The 20352-nt window shown below is 37.6% G+C and overlaps 1 protein-coding gene across 7 annotated transcripts in view; it reads right to left on the reverse strand.

The window, feature by feature from the left end:
- Positions 1 to 20352, reverse strand: part of ADGRB3 (adhesion G protein-coupled receptor B3) — a 600799-nt gene that overhangs the window by 336792 nt on the left and 243655 nt on the right. For 5 of the 7 annotated variants that reach the window (XM_054023981.1, XM_054023978.1, XM_054023983.1 and 2 more), the window contains exons 3-5: positions 15488 to 15598; positions 9585 to 9746; positions 271 to 435 (exon numbers count right to left, since the gene is read on the reverse strand). In XM_054023981.1, coding sequence (XP_053879956.1) covers positions 271 to 435; positions 9585 to 9746; positions 15488 to 15598 — 438 coding nt within the window. The remainder of the gene's footprint in view (positions 1 to 270; positions 436 to 9584; positions 9747 to 15487; positions 15599 to 20352) is intronic. The other 2 variants (XM_054023982.1, XM_054023984.1) reach the window with 2 other exon arrangements.

The raw sequence follows: 20352 nt of genomic DNA on the forward strand, positions 1-20352 counted from the left end.
AGCACATCCCAATGCAGGATGAGTTTACATTGTAAATTCTTTGAGAGAAGGACCTTGTCTTGCTGTGTGTCTGTACAGCATGTAGCATAACAGAGTTGCAATCCTGATTGCATCCTTTGGGTACTACCACAATAACAGATGATAATAGTATTTCCTACCTATAAGACTTTACTCACCAAATATTCAAGTGCACGATAATAAATAAAGCAAGTCAGAAACAAGCTACACTAAATTACTGTAGCTGAGCAAATAGTTACTATACAAGCTCACCAGGGCAGAGAGCAATATTGCAAGGTTTATGTTGTGTTTCAGGTCCGTCACACGATCTTCCCCCATACTGTGGAGGTATACATGACCTTGTTCTTGTTCTTTGGCCTCGACCACATGTGAATGAACACAAACTCCAAGGTGACCACTCCTCCCAAACTCCATGTACTGTAACAAAGCAAACAGGACACCGGTAACATAGAAGATTCTAAATAAAAACAACTACATTGTAAAAGGGACTATTTTGCCCAACATGAGAAAAAAAGTGTTTAGAAGTTTGCATCATTAACATATACAAATTAGCTTTAAAAATTCAGTTCATTAAAATAACATCTTATTCTTCATATACTATATTGAGCTTTGACAAATTTTATTTGATCTTTTATGAGTTAGTCTAATCTCAATAATTTTTTTTCTTTAGTTTAATTGTAAGAAGTATGGCCTACATTTTCAAAGTGACTAGTGATTTTGGGTGCCTAGCTAGAGACATTTTAAAGGGGATTGAGTTTTTGTGGACAGGTAGTCAGCACATGAAAAAATCAGATCCATTTTGGGTGTTTCAAGACAGGTACTTAAAAGCTGAGACAGCCAAAATTACTAGTCTCTTTTGAAAATAGAGCAGCCGGGGCTCCGGCAGCCAGAGCCAGAGCCCTTCCTTCACTTCCCCCTCCTCTCTCCTGAAACTTGACACCACTCCCCTCCTCTCTCTCCCTCCCCCTCCCTCCCTGCATTCACAGATCGCCGGCCGTTCGCCGTCTGGAGCTCCGACCCTGCTCCCCTCCCCCTGCCGAGCGCGTTGCTCTGCAGCACAGTAAGGGGGCCGGGGGTCAGAGAAGCGGCAGGGAGGTTCTGGGGGGGGGGGTAGTCAAGAGACAGGGAGCAGGGGGAGGGTTGGATGGGTCAGGAGTTTGGGGGGGGCTGTCTGGGGGTTGGAGGTGTAAGGTTTTGGGCAGTCAGGGTACAGGTAGGAGGTAGGGTCCTGGGGGGGCAGTTGGGGGGGGTCTTAGGAAGGGGCAGTTAGGGGATAAGGAACAGGGAGGCTTAGGTAGGGGGTGGGGTTCTGGAGGGCAGTTAGGAGCAGGGGGTCCCAGGAGGGGGCAGTCAGGGGACAGGGAGCAGAGGGGTTTAGATGGGTCAGGAGTTCTGAGGGGGGGCTGTCAGGGGGTGAGGGTGTGGATAAGGGTTGGGGCAGTCAGGGGACAAGTAGGGGGTAGGGTCCTAGGGGGCCAGTTAGGATGTGGGGAAGGTCTCAGGAGGGGGCAGTCAGGGGACAAGAGGCAGGGAGGCTTAGGGAGGGGGTGGAGTCCTGGGGGGCAGTCAGGGGACAAGGAGTGGGGGGGAGGGTTGGGGGTTCTGAGGGGGCAGGAAGTGGGAGGGAGTGGAAGGGGCAGGGGCGGGGCTAGGACAGGACGGGGGTGGGGCTAGGACAGGGGCGGGGCTCCTCCCGTCCTCTTTTTTGATTGTTGAAATATGGTAACCCTAGTTCTTCCCTATTGTTTTCAATATAGAAGAAACTGACATACATCGTATCTTAGCCTATTATCCTTATATTGCATTTCTTTTTCAAGAAGAATCTGAGTCAAATTTACAGATGATACCACATAAAAAGCACATTATAAATAATTAACAAAATTCTGTAAAAACTCAGTTCCAGGGGAATATAACCTATTTAAAGAGAGAAACCTTGCAAAGAATATCTCAGTTATATTCTAGTTAATCTAAGAATATGTAGGATAAAATGTAATGAGCTAGCACCCATCCTGAGCAGCAAGCTTGGTGTGTATCACACACACCTCAGTTATCTTTGCTGGGAATCCTCCCTAACTGGCCATAGAGTGTCTGGGGAGATGGAGTGGTGTGCTACAGTCCCAAAACATCCATGGCATGGAGCTGAGGATCAGCAGTGACAAATTCTCTGGTTTTGTCCTCACTTTCCCTTGAGCATTGCCTATAAGGAACCTCCATGGAGTTGTTTCAGGATAGCAGCCGTGTTAGTCTGTATCCTCAAAAAGAACAAGAGTACTTGTGGCACCTTAGAGACTAATAAATTTATTAGAGCATATGCTTTCGTGGGCTACAACCCTTGCATCCGAAGAAGTGGGTTGTAGCCCACGAAAGCTTATGCTCTAATAAATTTGTTAGTCTCTAAGGTGCCACAAGTACTTCTGTTCTTTTCCATGGAGTTGGCTCTCTCCTGTCCAGAGGTCGCGAATACCTGCTCAACTCCCCTAGTCAAAGCCTTTGTGTTCTTGTGCAGCAAAACCACACTGGTTCCACCACCAGGTGAATCTCAGTAGAGTGGAGACTGGATTTGCCCCATTGGACATAATCATGAAATGATATGCAATGTCAATGGGAATTCTGCATGTGGAGAGCTTGAATTTCATTCTCTTACGAATATAGCAAGGTGTCTTTTCAGAAGATATATTGAGATTGAAAGTTTTGTAGCTAACTTCAGAGAAGACAATTTCTGACAAGAAATGTCTAGCTTCGTGTAAGAAAATATTTTACTTTTTTTCATCAACATGAGTTCCCTATTGCTGAAAGCTTATTGAGTTGGCCAGATACAAAAGGTCTGCAAAATACCATTATTATTTCACACCTTACGTTTCAAGTTGCTAGCTTCATTAACTTTCTCATCTAAATATTACGTCAATATGCATTGCATTAGTAGAAAAATAGGAGCATTCTAAGTGAATGTTAAATTGACAGATTTTAGTCTATTAATCTTAAAAACCTTGATTAACCTTGACAACTTAGTTAAATGATAAAACCAAAAGCTTCTGAAAATTAATAAGCTGATAAATATATTTTTGCCTAAGCCTTTACATTTCATCTGTCTACAACAGGCACTGTTCACGGAGACATGTTATGATTCAACCACAGCATTTAAAGCACTTTTTCATTGGCGATGCATTACATTTTCAATCCAGCCCTGACTCCAAGGATCAAAATTCTTTTGATCAGATGAACATGAGAAACCAATTTGTCAGTTCAGGTTCTGGAGGGCTGTTAAGAACAACAACAAGGGAATAATTTCATTTGCTGCAGTTATAGTTGAACAAGAGGCTCATGCTGAAACAATGATAATTTCAAAGAGTACAAAACATATAAAGCCAATTCTTCCAGGTCAAGTCAAGAATAAATAGTAAATTTTCATTACATTGCAAAAGATATTAAATGGGAAAGCTTTTTATTAAGTAGATATGGTCTAAGAGAATGTTATTCAGTTCTGGATATTGGCTAGTGTTTAGGGCTAGTGTTTAGGCTTGGTAGTCTTAGTTTTGATGTATATTGTAAATTGTCCCCATAAAATTTCATTTCAAAATTGCAGAATTCTCATGAGCTGTTCTTCAAAGGTATTGCACAAGCATCTTGAGCCAAAAATCTTACAAGACTGTTCTTGCAAAATGGTGACTGCAACCAAACCATAACTCTAAAATCGTTTCCTTATGATTTGGAGTCTGACCAAGAGCCAGAACAGTAGCTGAGTTTGGATCTCTGGGTTCAAAGCTAAACCAACATTTTCTCTGTTCTGGTTTAGGTCCATCTCCTATATTAAAGAAACTGTGGGTTCAAAAGCAAGTCTTTCATGGTAAAACTGGATCCCTGTAATCTTTCTTTATTGTAGCCAACCCCCTGCCAAAATACAACCCAACAGTTCACAGAGTCTTTTCTTGTATGCAGAGGATATATGTAAATTTAACTAGAAGGTAATTAGTGAAGTTAGGGGAAAAGGCCCACAGCAACAACACACATTTTCCTTTGCTTAACGTCATTAACAAAGTGCAAAGAAAGCCAGCTAAAATGTGCTGAAAGCTTAAGGGCCCGATGAGCTATGTCAATTTATACTGGCTGGGGATCTGGCCCAGAGAGGAGTTAGTATTTTCTGTAATACAGTTGCAGTTGTGAAATTCATTATCTGGGATCAAAAAAGATGTTCAAGTTATTGCAAACATTTCTGTCAAAAACACTGGTAGCAAAGCTAGTCTGCATCATTGCTTTCATTAATTATTGATGGTAAGAAAACTCTTTATTTTGGGAATATTACATAGTAGTTCTTATTAAACTTAAGTATCAAATATTATTATTTTATGAAAGTTGTTAAAGCTGTTTTATAAAACCAGGTTGCCAATGACTTCCCTTATTCTCACTCTGATGGAGGTTAAACAACATCAGTCAGAAACTCACAGAAACTAATTGTTGACAGGGTCAATGTTGATTTATGTGCGTATTTCCCCATGGATTGGCTGAGAAAATATTTCATGCAGAGTGGCTATTCTCTAGTCCCACCATCTCCTGGCTTAAATATGCTGAAGTGCCATCCCACAGTGTTCACCCTAAGCGACTTCTGCAAGGTTGGAGGGGAGGCATCAGACTATCCTTTATCCTCCTTCCAAGAGATTTTGGTAGTTTTTGTTGGATCTTAAGATACTTTAATTTACTCTGTGTTAAAAGAAGGAAAGATAATTTGGCCAATGATGTTCAGTGGCACAAGGCTTAACAACGTCATATAATGAAATAAGAGTGCTCTGGCTGAAATTAGATGTCAGCCAACATTTTCAAAAGTGACTAGAGGTTTTGGGCATCCAACTTTAGACATGCCAAAGAGACATGATTTTCAGACAGTGCTCAGCACTGAGCACCTACCTTCTCAAAATCAAGCCCCTTTAAGGTGACAAGTTGTACACCCAAAATCCATATTCACTTTTGAAAATCTTGACTTTCAAAATTGGCTACAGGTAATTCACCAAACTTTTTTCAACCTGCACCCCTTATCTACAGACTTTTCCTATAGCTCACTGGATAGACTCTACTTTCTACTCTCCCTAGACAGCCTCTTGTCTTTCTGCATCTTGGGTTTTATTTTCCTCCCAAGTGAAGGCTTGATCCTGCAGGTTGTTGAATGCTAATGATAAAGTTCCAGAAAAGCAAAATGATAGTGCTAAGCTCTCTGCACCTGTGGAGATAGTGTACTTGTGGAAATGCATAATATGGCAAAATATGCACACCCTCAGCAATGTGAGTAAATGTGTATGGCACAGGGGAGTAGAGGGAAATACTATGCAATAAGTAGGCGCAGCAGAGAGTGTTATGATGATAGCTGAGTGGTCTAAGTGCAGTTCTGCACGTGCACATTATTTCATTATTTTAGGATACTCCTCATGACTCATTGGAGTGCTGCTATACCCAAGTGTTTACAGAAAAATGAACTTTGGCCAAGTTTTCTACACTGTATACAAGCAGTCCCAACTCAGTGAGAGTATTGGTGTAAATAAGGTGAATAGATGTTGTCCCTCTATAAGAAAATGAAAACAGAGATGACATGAAGGCCAGCCATTGAAAATTACATGCTTCCAACAATTCCCAAGAAATAGTATTGCTGACAGCCAGATGATCAGTGTTTGATAGTGTAGGCTGGCCATGTGTTCTTTCTGGACCATCAGTCTGCAGGTATGGCATGGAAATTTCAAATGAATATTTTGAACAAGTTCCTTCTAAAGGTTTTAGTTGCCGAACTGCATTTGGGAACAGAGCAATAATCAGTCTACTGGTCTTTTATTTGATACTAACAGAGAAGGGAGAACCAGCTATACACAAATGCAGACCTGCTGAAGGATTGTGTGGAATCTACTGAAATTTCCACCAGGGAGTTTAGCTTTATTAACTATCCAACAAGATGAAGTAAGTGTGTACTGCAGGACTGAGTCCCGAGGCAGCCTAGTTCCAACCAAGAAGTTAAGCATCAAGCAGTTGGCATCAGACACACTATTTTGGCTGGATATCAAGGCACCTGGTGAGCTATCATTATATATATATATATATATATAGAAATATACCTATCTCATAGAGCTGGAAAGGCCCTGAAAGGTCATCGAATCCAGCCCCCTGCCTTCACTAGCAGGACGAAGTACTGATTTTGCCCCAGACCCCTAGGTGGCCCCCCCTCAAGGATTGAATTCACTATCCTGGGTTTAGCAGGCCAATGCTCAACCCACTGAGCTATCCATCTTATCAATATTTATAGGGGATATATTATTGAAGTTATAAAGAATTAAAAAATAGTCACTTCATAAACTAATTGGTAAAGTTCTCTTTTCAATATCGGGAGTAACTACTATTCCATAAGGTGTTGTTTCAATGCTAATAATAAACAGAAATGACACCCAACAGAGGGCAAAAACGGAAATCACTGGTCAAGTGGCTTTTTTAATAGTTGGAATACCCATGTTAGGGAACCAGTCTGTGGCCCAGCTCACCATCTGATAATAGTGGGAGTAGTTTGTACCACTCTCAAAGTTCTCCCAAAGATAGTAGCACTACTGTATTTGTAAATGCACTTTACAGATATCAGGGAGAAGGATTGGGGGATATAAAGAAATGGTGACTGAAAATGCACTGCCATCCTTGCTCAGGAAATGAGCTGTTTTCTATATTATCTATTTCAAAGTCTAACAGGGAGAGGGAGAGTCCATGCACTGAAGCTCATAGATAGGTGCTTGGGGCACATCCCAGCTACCTCACTGGGTATTACTTTTTTATTTCTTGGGGGGCAACATTTCTTATGAGGAAACTTTGTTACATCTCTCAAAACTGGCCGTTTTTCATGGATCACATTGTGCAATGAGTCCTCAGGAGACTGTGCATTCATAGATTATACAGCCAGAAGACAGTATTGTTAATGTTTTGTATGTTTGTTGTGATCAGAGTGAACATGAGGCATGGGAGCTGTTAGTTGGCTATCCAGATAGTATTTTTTGTGATGCTAAAGTTTGTTCTAAATTATAGTATACACTAACTGTTTGGAATGGATGGTAGAGGTGAATGGAATAGGAAACATAAGCCAGTACCTGTATATACAAGTTGGTGTTTGCTTTGGTTTTGTTTCCCTGTCCCCTTCTCTTTTGCTGGCCAACAAACTGTTTTGTCTTGCTTTAACCAGGGGTAACCCCGAGACAGGGAATATATTGAGGACAGAGGGTGTTTAAACAGACTAATAATTGTATGGCTATCTGAGCATTTCAAGAATCATTTTCAGGAAAAGTAAAGGTATAAGACTCTGAACTTGCAAACTGCTGTTTTCAGCTGAACTCTGATAGCTATGTAGAGTGTCATTGGAGTCAGTGGAGCTATAGGTGCAGGGCTTTGACCATGTGGAATATGTTTGAACATGTAGGAGTAGTTCTACAAGAAATTTAAGTGAATTAATCTTAAAAAAAGGTTTAAAAAGGGGGAGGGGAGGGAGGTCAAAATTGAAATGTAACATTTTGACCAACCTGAAACAAGAATGTTTTCAGTTCATTATTATTTTTAAGATTTCTGACTTTTCATCCCAATTTGAGATAGGAAATTTTTTCCAACTTTCAAAAATATTTGAGCAATGAGAAATCCATTTCCCATCTCATCTCAACTCAAGATAACCAGTGACAACTGGGAACCATTAGCGATCACGGGTATCTGGATATAGGAAGTCCTAATAATAAAGCTATGCCCAGAGGCTGGAGTTCATACTATTAGACAAGAGATGGGAAGCCTTGGCTACTCTGGAAAGTGTTGTTGAGGAATTAGGTGGTCATTTTGTGTGTGTATCTTTTTACAGTGTGTTAAAATCACATTCTTTAAGAATTATTGCTGTGCACTTGGATGATAAAATTACTTGACTTTTGCATCACATGGTAATAATGGTGGGTTGTTTGGTTTGGTTTTTGAATGAGGAGGGTTTTAACTCTTCATAAGAGAGACTACATATAAACATATCCTAGAAAATAACAGAACAGCTGCAGGGCAGTTACTCATTAGTTTTCAGGTAGTGCTGGAAGGACCATGGTAGTGGGTAAAAATCTGAGCTCTGGGCTATGTGCTTGCATACTTATAGTACATGCAGTTCAAAAGGGGCTCTTTAAGTAGACTTATGATTGTTTGTTTTTTGTAGTTTGCTATTATTTCCTTCTTATTTTGCTATTTTTAAATCAAGAGAAGTTCTTACACAATGTATACCACCCTTTGTTCTTTAATGAGCTATCCTAATCTCTCCTGGAAATAATGGGCATTCTTGTATGGACACATTTAAAATGGTCCATTCCATTCTTGCTTTGGGGTTCCTACATCATAAAATATTAGGCAATTCATATGGAATTTTCTATCTAGAACATAGTGTAAAATTATCAAAGGTTGACAATAATTCTCATTAAATTAGTTGTTTTACTGGATAAGCTGTTTTGTGCTTTTATAATGCCTTTCATCTCAAAAGTTCCCAAAACATTTTAGAAATTGATATACAAACTCTATAGGAATAACCACATTGACATGTCCCCTCTACCAGGGTGAAACTGCAAGTTTTTAACGCAAGATAACTGTAGGAGACTGAGTCTAAAAATCATTATCCAGTTATGTATGCTCTGTGACCGGATCTCTCTGTGACCCACATCCCTACTTGGAAAGGAAGAATCAATTGCCTTTCCTGATAATCTGCAGACAGCTCTCTGTAGTCCTGGACTCCTGTGTTTCAGGAAGGTTAGAGAATGCATGTACCTGGAGGGAAGCACATAAGTCTTCGTCTGCAGAGATTTAATAGAAAAAGTAATATAGTCTATTCTATAGTTCTATTATTTTTCTGCTGCATCCCACCGCTTATAAGACAGACCTCAAAGGCAATGACAGCCAATAGAGCATGAGAATTACTGCAGGAAGTCCAGAATTGTAGTGGAAGCATAGGGCTTCTATCCAGATGGCCCTGTGCTCATGGAGTCAGGGAGACTTGTTTCCCCCTGTGATGGGCAAATCTTACCCCTCCTAAACAGAAGAATGAAGAGGAAATTCCACAAGGGGCATTCTCATGATCTCATGAATGATTCTCATCATTCAGGCCATATCAAACTAAATGGCTAAACAAATGCAGTGTCTGATGACATGTTAACTTCACCACCACTGCTGATCAATGGAGTTTTTACATCTATTTAGTGTGTTGGTGATCAGGATTTCTTCTCCTAAAAGTGCAATCTGTATTGTGCCTTTCTCCCCCTACATTTATCTAGAATACAGAAAACCTACGAGCAAAAAAAGAATGATACAAGGATTTTTTTTTTAATCTGGAACTGACAGGAAAAAAATATTCATCTTCAGTTCCTTGGCTTCTCTGAAACAGGAAATAATCACATACAAAATAAAAGTTCACAGATGAATAAGAAGTACAATTTCCATTCTAATTAAAGTGCTTCTATGCAATTCATGTTTAAAGAAAAAGGTATAGTTTGAAATTCTTAGCAGTATACAGTTCAATAACATCCACAATTTTATTGATTGGCTGCTAACACTACCTGGACAGAGGGCAGTGTTATTGCAAACCCTTGATTCTCTTAAAGGGCCGCTGCAGTGTGTCCCGTAAGGTGATACACAAGTTCTGGTTCGCACCTGCGACCCTTGACCACAAGTAACTGAACATGTGCTCCATTGGGCCCACTCTTCAACACCAGATTCACCTGTATTCAAGACAACAAACAAACATGAATACTGTCATGAGTATTAATAAAGATTTTTGTTTGCCAAAGTTTATTATGGCATGCAGGTATAATTTAAAGACAAATAAACTAAACTAAAATAAACTTAAAAAAATAATGGAAAGAAAGCAGCTTTGAAAAGCTGGAGAAAAACCAATTTGACCACTTGGCATCATTTACAGCTTCCTTAGAACTACTGTCTTTCAACATTCCAGAAACAACACTGCCCTTGGCACACCAAAGTAACAGAAAAGTCCAGTTTTTCATAGCTAAAAATGATTTATTTTTGACTGATTATATTTAGCACTCCAAAATGAAGGCTAGATGATAGTTTTTAAGGAATGATGACAGCAGAGTCAAATCTTAAAAACAAAACAAAACAAAAAGTATTGAATTCCCTTTGGGTGAGAGCAGCATTTGAGAGAAGATTCCTGACCCTCTGATTTTACCCATAAACAAAAAATAATCTTTCAGAACTTTACTGTAGCTACACAGACTATTAAGCTGAATGGCAGGCTAAGAACTTTGATTTAATATTTCATCATAGTTCTTCATTATTAGACTTTGATATGGGGATGACCTAAACTGTTTGCTGCTCTACACACTGTTACTGCATATAGTAATTACCGCTATTTTCAATGGGGTTATATAGTTATAACTTAATAGAACAAATAATGTACAGTGAACAACTTAGCCAAAAAATATATCTGCTATTTCTGCTCACAGAATATGTTTAAGGAATTGCAATATCTTCAAATGCATTTGTTATTTAAAAATATCTGACTTTTGTTATTCTATGGATTATCACCAAAAGCAAGATTCTCCTGCTCTTTCTCATAACGTGTACTATCTTAGTCTTTGAGCAATCATAGTGAAATGAATAGGATTACTTAGCACAAGATACTAGTCAATATGAGCATCGGTGACAAAATCGGGTCTAATTTGTGAAGATTTGCTATTTGAGCTGAGTCAGTTTGTTGTTAGTGGTGAAATCTACCACATGGTATTACTTCTGTTACCTGACCTGATCCGTGCACAAACATTCTGGTATGACTATTTGGGCAAGGGTGTTTAAAATTCATTTTCACTTGCGTCTCTGAAATTCTTTATCTGAACGCATTCATGCTAGGAAAATACAGAAAGGGTATGAACCTGGCTGAAGCAAATTCATTGAACAATCTCTGTAAGTAATCATGGAATTGTATTCACCTAGCTTCATTACAGTCATTGTAAAATACAATGCCATGGGCCTTATCAGGCCATTGATTTTAAACCTAAGTTCCTTCTGAAACAAACTGGAACTTATATTTAAAAATCAATGTCATTCTATGAACTTTTATCTTTAAGTAATTATTAAAAATTAAGAATCTTGTTTGCATCCCTGTATCTTTATCTATTCTTCCAAGGTTTTGCCCATAGCAGCAATCACGAAAACTCTGCAGCCAGGAAGACTCAGGTAGTGTCTTCCTTGAGTACTGTAAATGTCATATAGTGATTTGTCCAGAAACCATGTTCTTGTAGCAGGGCATCCGGCCTGCCCCTTTCTCCCCACAAAGCAAGCCCACCACATGTCTGGTCTCCACTACTCCATTAAACAGGAATCATAAGGATATTCAAAGCCGCCCAAAAACCAAGCACAGCACAATGTGCCACTTACTCAGTATCAAGCCAGAACACTTTATAATTAAAACATACAAACCCTCTAGCCTTTCATAAAATTGTAGAATTTGCAAAAACATCTATGAACAATGACAATTGCTTAAGGTTTATTAAGGTATGAAAGCTCACAAAATGTGAATCTTGCAAGCTTTACACTCATTTGTTACAAGGATCAAGTAAAAAGCAACAGAGGGTCCTGTGGCACCTTTAAGACTAACAGAAGTATTGGGAGCATAAGCTTTTGTGGATAAGAACCTCACTTCTTCAGATGCAATAACACTTGCTCCCAATACTTCTGTTAGTCTTAAAGGTGCCACAGGACCCTCTGTTGCTTTTTACAGATTCAGACTAACACGGCTACCCCTCTGATACAAGGATCAAGTAGAAAATTAAGCATTTTATTGTTTAATAATCTCTCTTGTGTGTCATTTATGATTTTGATTAGGCTGTTACATGACTTGCGTTGAGATCAGAGGAAGTAATGTAGTAGGTATGACTATTCTATAGGCAACCAGTAACTGTAATAGTTAGTATTATACAATATACACTATAGTCTCTGTGAAGAATGTAGAAAAGAACTTATTGTAGTAGCATCTGCACTTCTATTCCAGGCAAATCCTTCATTTTAGTTTCTTTCTTTTCCTACAGCTTTGACACTTGACTTTGCCTTTGTAAAAGTGGTTTAGATGAAAGGTCAAACAGCACAAAAAGTCAAAGCAATGCTTCTCAATTTGTTCCTCATTATGTAAAACAGTCTTATATACTGAATGCAAATTACCCATTATCCCACACAGACCTGGTGACAGTGCACTGCTATTAAAATGCAGAATGCAGTATTAAAAATTAAAACTATTGGCTAACTTATACAGGAAAAAGTTGTTTTTAACCTTCACAATGTAATGGACAAAAGTAGTAGCTTAGTATTAAAGAATGTGATTGTATTTAGTGAGTTTTAAGATGAAAATTGCCTACTGAAAGCCTTGAAGAATCTATGTACCATACAACAGTATCTCTTGGCTCCCAATCCAGAAAACACTTAAGTATGTGCTGAATTTTAAGCATGTGAGTAGTCCCTTTGAAGGCAATGGGACTACTTAGATGTTCAGAGTTTAGCACATGCTTAAGTGCTTGTTGGATCGAAGCCTTAAGAAGTAACATGACATTTCATGCACAAGGAATAGCAATTTTTGTGAGATTAGGAAACATAAAGAACAGATTTGTCTCACAAAATATTCCATTCCTTTTGCAGAATCATATTACTTTTTACTAATCCTTGCTCAAAGAAACATGATGTATTTGATAATATTTTTCAGAGGGGGGGGAGACACATTATATAATTTCTAGCAAAATATGTGCTTTATATTATCAAATATACTAAAAGTTTTCTAGATTAGGCCTGGGTTTTGACTGTCTGCCTAATCCCAGATTGCTTTTCCTGTTTTTTTTTTTTGTTTTCCTTCTGAATATTACAAAAAAGGACTATGCTTTGTTTTCTTTTTAGCTGTTAGTTACTTTATACCTACCATGTTAAACCTATGATCTCAAATTAAGTGGTAACAAACTAACAATCCTTCCTTTTCCTGAGTTGCTAGACCTGTAGGAGAAAATTCTGTCTGGAATGTCTCATTGATCTGTGAAACACTTACCTGCATTTATATATTCTAAATCCCATAACATCTAAAGAAAGGATAATTTCAGGAACACAAAAATAACAAATATAGGATAATTAAATTATGAAATTATTTATTTGAATTTTTTTATGTTGTACACAGATACACATACAAACACTTTCTTTAAGGACTAAATATTAGGCCTGACACTCTATTGGTGTCAAAGGGATTGGATCCAGTCTTCTCAAAACAGTACTGAACGTTTCTCATAACTATCTGTCCAGCACAATATGCATTTCCTAGAATGCAATTTGGACTTCTGCTGTGTCTTTGCCCTTTCATTATATGAAAAAGGTATGCTTACACTTTAACTATAGTTATTTTTAATTATTCTTTATTACATACAAAACAATTAGACTAAAATTACAAGAAATTATATAAACTGAAAGAAATCTATATGATTTCCATTTTCAAAACTCCACTAGTTTTCTTAGTGTATGAGTAAATCTATGAAGTATGTTAGAAAATCCCGGTGTTTCTGTTTAAGAAGATATCACATTAGTTTTATCACAAGAAAATAAATACATTACAGTGAAAAGATGAAATGATCACGACAAAGGAAAATCAAAATGAAAAGATGAAAATTAGTAAAACTGTTCTAAAAAAGAACACAGTATTATTTAAAATGAGATCTCTACAGTATGCAAAAGATATGTCCTTAGAAATAAGCATGTGAATTTGTATGCTCTGCACACACATCTCACATGCTTTCAAAACAGGAACTTGGAAACCAAGCCTGTACAATTCTGAACTTCCATATCCCACTTCATTGCCACCATATTTCCAGAGTAGAGGGTATTGGTGGTCCATTTGAAATGCAGTTCTCTAAAAACCATAGAAAATGCACTGCAAATGGATGTATAGTTACTGTTCAGTAGTAGGTTTACAGTTAATTTATATAAAAAGCTAAAACAGATTCTGAAATTTATTAGGGTAATTATAAGAAATCAAGAAACAGCATTAAATCAAAAGGGTTAGTCTAAGTAATAAGAAACTGACGTCATCAGTCTGAAATAAATATGTAAGTAATAAGCTCCCACTGTGCCTAAACAGAAACTGTATGAAACTGAGGAACTTCTGAGATAATTTCTTCCATTTATGTCCGACATATAACTGCAGACATCTTCCAGTATTGTCGATTGGGTTCATGCATAAAAGCAGTCCCAGGTACTGGTGTGAGGGCAGCACCCTTTGTCTTCTAAAATTTTTATAAAAAGGGATCACTATCGATTTTTATACATTTATGCTTACATTACTTACTATACGACTTCTGAAAATCTGTTAAAAGTGTAAAGCACTCTATATCTAAGGAAGTCAACATGCAACTTAACTAAATGCAATTATAGCTCATTTACTAAAATGAATATTAAACTTGAAGCATTATGTAGGAAAGATGCAGACAATCTTCTAGGTTAGTATCTATGGAATACAGTGTCAATTGTTTCAAATCCATACAATGCTTATGTGGCACAAGGTTTCTGATGCAGCAATTTATTGAATGCAGTAAGGTGGGCACATTAAAGAGTCAGCATATACCAACTATTACAACACAGTGGTATCTGAGATGCACTGTTATTACTCTATAATTAGAACAGGACAGGACTTCAGTATCTTAGGACCTGATCCATCCTTTACTGAAGTCTATGGGAGCCTTTTTTTTTTACCTCAAAGGGAGCTGGATTGGATCCATAGATACTATCGCGTGTTAATTGTTGGTAAATGCTGACTTTTTAGGGACAAGAGCTGGGTGTAGATTCTTTATGTAATATTTTGGTATCTTTATCCAAAGACGGTTCAGTTGTTAAAATAAATTTGGAAAATATGTCTTAGACGTACAACTGTTAGATAATATGCATATCAAATTCATACCTACTTATATATTTAGCAAGTATGATCCAGAATCTAGAGAATATAGTATTATGTTGGGACAAGGACACTAAGTGCTGAAGACATGCACATTAAAGGCTCCTAATAATTAATTAATATGATAAATGCCCAAAGCAGGGATTAGATTTCAGTTGTTCTATTTATATTAAAATTCTAACATACTTCCTTAACATTTTTTTTTTAAACATTGATAAATGGTCACTGTAAACTACAGTTAATCTCAAAACTGGACTATGTCTTTCATGTGTGAGCCTGCTTTAATTATTAATAAACTCATGTTCATATTAAATCAGTCAGTATCCACATTCACAGTGCATGTTTTTATATGTTCTACCTAATTCTCAGCTACTTTATTTATGGACTTTAACTGGTGGGAAAATAAATAAATAAATGGTTCAAAAATATCAGCTTAGAAAACTGACAGGTATGCAGTAAAAGGTTATGGAACATGCAGTGGCGTTACTAAAATTAACAACAGTAAATAGAAAAATGTAACTAATGTATTACCAGTTTGTGCCATAAATTTAGCAGCATCAGCTTGTTCCTGAGGGACCCTTTTCTCATGAACAGATCGAGGTCGCTGACTTTTAATTGTATGATCTCCCATCATTCCAAATTCTAAAGACAGAATAAAGGTTTATGAAAGCTTGTGTGTAGACATTTCTCACAGGTACATACTGTCTCATGCAATATGTTCCTAAACATACCTGGACATTGCTGGTAAAGTTCAAATGATCATGGCAATTATCAGCTTATTTTGCTATGCTCATCTTTTAAAACTATACTTAAATTCACGTTTGCAAAACTTTAAACATGACTTTATTGTAAGAAACAATAAAAACATTCAATGTAGTGACATTGTACTATAATTCAGCTGCATGTTACAAGACAAAAACAATTATTCAAATGGAGACATTATATTCTTATATTTTAAATCAGTGCAAACCACACCAGAAAATTACCACCACAATGTTAATTATTGCTGTTCTGTGACACAGCCCAGTTCCTTGTGCAGAAAGCTCCCATTCCTGCACTCATCCTTATGGACTGGCAAGCAGCTTTCCATGAGAACAGTGCCAATGCCACATAATAAAATGGCAATAAACTGCTTATTATACAACAACAGTCATGTTTGTTCCCTTCATTGCTTTGGAAAACACTCTATGAGTATGTGTACACTGCAGCTAGGAGCGTGCCTCCCAGCACAGGTAAACAGATGCACGCCAGCGCCGCTCCAGCTACCACACTTAAAATAGCAGTGTGGACTCTGTGACACAGGCTAGCCACCTGAGCATGGACTACGGGAGCCAGGCAGGCTTGTACTCTGGCAGCTAGCCTGTCCTGCCACCCTTATTGCAACATCTGCACTGCTATTTTTAGTGTACCTGGTTGTGGTAGGCAGACATGGGCTAGGTCTACTCCAGTTAGAGTGAGTCTGTCTACCTGGCTCGGAAGCACGTTCCCAGCTGCAGTGTAGACATACCCTTTGAAGTCCAGAGCTATATTTTGCCATCAGTTTTTAACAGAACTCCCCATTTATTTCAAAGGGGACCTCTTCATAACAATCAGTGGGATAACATGGGCTTCAGTGCTGAAGCCAACAGTTCTTGATTTTTAATCCCAACACTGCCACTAGTTCCCTTTCTGGCTTTGGACAAATTCATTCATCCAGTGCTCCCTCTGTGATTGCATGTGCCATATAAGTGATATTTCTACCTCTGGAACATGTTTCCCTCTTTTCATCACAGGTGTATAGAAAAGCCTTCTGCTCTCAGATGCTCTACACTCAAGCGCAGTGGGGGTTGGGAGGCAAGGGGAATAGGCAGGTGATCCATGAGGCAAGAAGGCAATTCTCTCTATGAAATGTGAGAATGTGTTTGATACTCTGGAAGTTTAAAAATTCAGAGTTGCTTCTCTGAAGGCAGGTTACTTGCAGAGAGAGAGAACGGAAACCTAAGTCCCTTCATCTATAAAATGGGGGTGATGATAATATTTACTTTCCTGCCCCAAAAGGTGTGGGGGAGGCTTTTACAGAGTTAATGTCTGTAAAACACCACATATGCGTTAAATGCTATTATAAAACAGATTATTTTACTGTAATTTAAAAAAACTCTCATTCTCATATCAAGACTGTCTCAATTTTTAGTGTTAGCAAAATATTATAGAATCACAATCATACAATTTCAACAGCCAATCAGCAGAGAGGATGGCTATTTTTTGGCCTTTTCTAATAATTGTCAAGATAGCATTTCAAAATCAGTATTTGTCTCTATAAATATTCTTTTATTAGCATCTTTTAAATTAAAATGTAACTATTCATTTGAGAGTAACAGCATATTTTGCACTCTAATGAGAATATTTGAAACATATAATTAATAAAATATTTTGTGAATTATATATGATATGTTAAAACCTAGAAATATTTATTACAGATAATTAAATTATTTAATATATAGTTTAAATTCCCCCCAATTTAACCCAGGGCACCTTTATCATTCACTTTGTGATTTTATATTTTCTAACATAAATGAACAATGGGATCTTTATTAAAACAATTTGGGGAGATGTAGTCTGGATGTCCATTTAAACTGAAATAAACAGTGTGATCTGAAGATTATCTGGAGAGAGATGTTTGCTTCTTGAGCACCACCCATGTATTGAGAGATACTGGCACCATGCTTGCAGAATGCTGCTTACCCATCTTTCAACCCCCCAAATGAGTGCAACAATGGGAATGCTTTGCAAGAAGAAGGCATTCCAGAGGCATATGGGGAAATGGTAATGCTTTGGCCTCAGTCCTGCAAAATGCTGAGCACCATTCAGAGTTGCAAGTACAGATTTCTCAGCACCTCCAGGAGTTGTTGCTCAGCATCTAGCAGAATGAAGCCCTAATGAAGAGATAAGAGAACTTTAAGGAGAACAGGCTTCAGTTTTGTCTTTGTTACACCAGCATTACTCTGGTATAACTGCATTCATGTCAATGGAGATATTCATGGCCAGGAATGGCAACAGAGAAAAAACACTTTATACGGACGGGAGTCATCTAATTTTATCAAAACCTCTCTCTTTTCCCCAATAAACAGCAAACTTTCCTTTTAATTTACAGATGAATGCACATTAGCCAGTTTTTAACGTATCTATCCACATTATATTGTGTATTTATAGAGTGCCAGTCACGCTCAGTAGTATCTCTTGTAACTAATATTACAAGTATTTTCTGTATATATATTGTCAAATATACCACAGGAATTATGTAGTCCTCTCATTTTGCATATTTAGTTGAGGTACTTAACCAAATACTGCACATGAACAACATATGGTAACAGGAAGTGTATTGTACTAGTATCAATGAGAACTTAAAAGGCAACAATTGCCTCACTAAAACTCAGATTTCTCATAAGAAAATCAGGGATAAGTACATTTTCTTAATGGGATCCAAAGTGTTTATGTGTATATCTGTATATATCTGAAATGTCTATGTATAGATTACAATCAAGTACTTTAACTAAGAGCTTTGTTTTGCCAAAAGTTCCCCTGGAAGTACAAAAGAAACTTCACTAAAATAACATTGTTTCTCTTCATTTCTAGTTCTCATCTAATTATCTAATTTTAAAACCTGAATAGTCATGTTTTTTCCCCTCTAATAGCTTCTGGGAAAGAAGACCCATAAGTATATAACTTTTAATAGTTTCTGTGTTGCTAAAATATTACCAAATCTCACCTTAGCTTGAGGGAGCTGTTTGTGGGGAAATGGGAATAGTGATAGAGTAATACCACATTGCTAGACATTGTCTGGCCCAGAGGTGCCCTACAGTTACAGATTGAGATGGTTCAACACAGAATGCTGCAATATGTTTCCGGTGCTTTTAATTGCATTTCTGAGCAAGGGAAGTTTCCTCACTCTTCCTATTCTTGGCTAAAACTTGTTGCTATGGGGAAACATTCGTCCCCAAGCCCAGAGACCATGAATCCTTGGGGATACAGGTTTCTGACAAGCTCTTCAGCTGGATATGCCTCCTAATGTTCTCAAGTGTAATGGAGAGATCCTTTCCTGCTCTGACCATATGTCATAATTTATTAATGTGAATTAAAATACTGCATTAAATAGTTGCCTTGAATCATAAACAAGGCTTTCTCTCACCCAGGAAGACAGATATATCACCAAGTCCAAAGCCCACCGAAGGTATTGAGAATCTTTCTGCTGCCTTTAACTGGCTCTGGAATAAACCCATGCTATATAAACCACCCAAAAAGCTTTGATGTTTTGCACTATAATGCAAACTATAATACTCCCATGTTCTGTCTGGAACAAATCCCATACAGAAACGTCTCCACAATCTACAAATACAGGAGTGGAAATTGTGTTTGTTGAAGACTATGAATAGACCATTGCCAGGTCAGGAAGTGTATATGTATAAACACATGGATCACATCTACTAAACTGTAGGCCACAACATAGTATAACATGCTCCAGGCTCCTGTTGTAGAGGTTCTAATGGAATAGCCACTCGACACGAATTTCACACTGCTGACATTAGCTTTTTCATGTGCGTTAAGTACCACCCAGAAATGTGATGTCATCTCAATTACAAGTAAAAAGGCCAGGAATTAGCTCGGTTTTAGCCACATCCAATCCAGATCCATCAATCTGGATGTGGCTTGATAATTTTCTTTCATTTATAACTCCAAAATGTGGTAACATGGTCCCATGTCTTTTGATAGCAAAAAATTATAACAGCATCTTTTGAATATGGGAAAGCTTCAGAGCAGATGTTAACTTTAACATTGTTTATCTGCAGCCTCATTGGTGTTACCTTTACTTTTCATGATATGTTATGGGAGTTTTTATTCCTATTTAGTAATCTTTTTATTTAACATTTTTAAGTGAGAGGCTAAAATCTTGACGTCAGTGTAGGCATTTATAGGAGAGGTGCCATGTGCTCTCTGTAGGAACAAAGAAGAAAACATCTGTTAATAGTACAAAAATGCAAAGAAGGAAAACTGTGCAATACAAAACTAGATAACAGCTTTGCAAAATTCTACTCACCAATGGCTAGTATTTTCCTTCTGACTGGTGGATAATATATAATGAGATTTTTTTCTATCATCATCAAAATTAAGGTATAGGACAGCCAACTAGATTTTATGCCTGAGCTGCTAGGCAGTTTTGCAAGCAGGCTACACATACATCTGGGAGATCAGATGACATAACAAATCACTTGAGCTTTGTGCTCATGATTTCCACTATGTCATTAGAACCCCAGAATATAGATTTATTTCTCACTGTTATCTGTGTGCTACTCTCTACATAATATGAATCGTGGAATTGTTAAATGGACAGCTCACAAAAGAAAATATGACATTGTTCGACA

The sequence above is a fragment of the Malaclemys terrapin genome, chromosome 3 (genome assembly GCF_027887155.1).
Source record: "Malaclemys terrapin pileata isolate rMalTer1 chromosome 3, rMalTer1.hap1, whole genome shotgun sequence".
NCBI lineage: Eukaryota > Metazoa > Chordata > Testudines > Emydidae > Malaclemys > Malaclemys terrapin.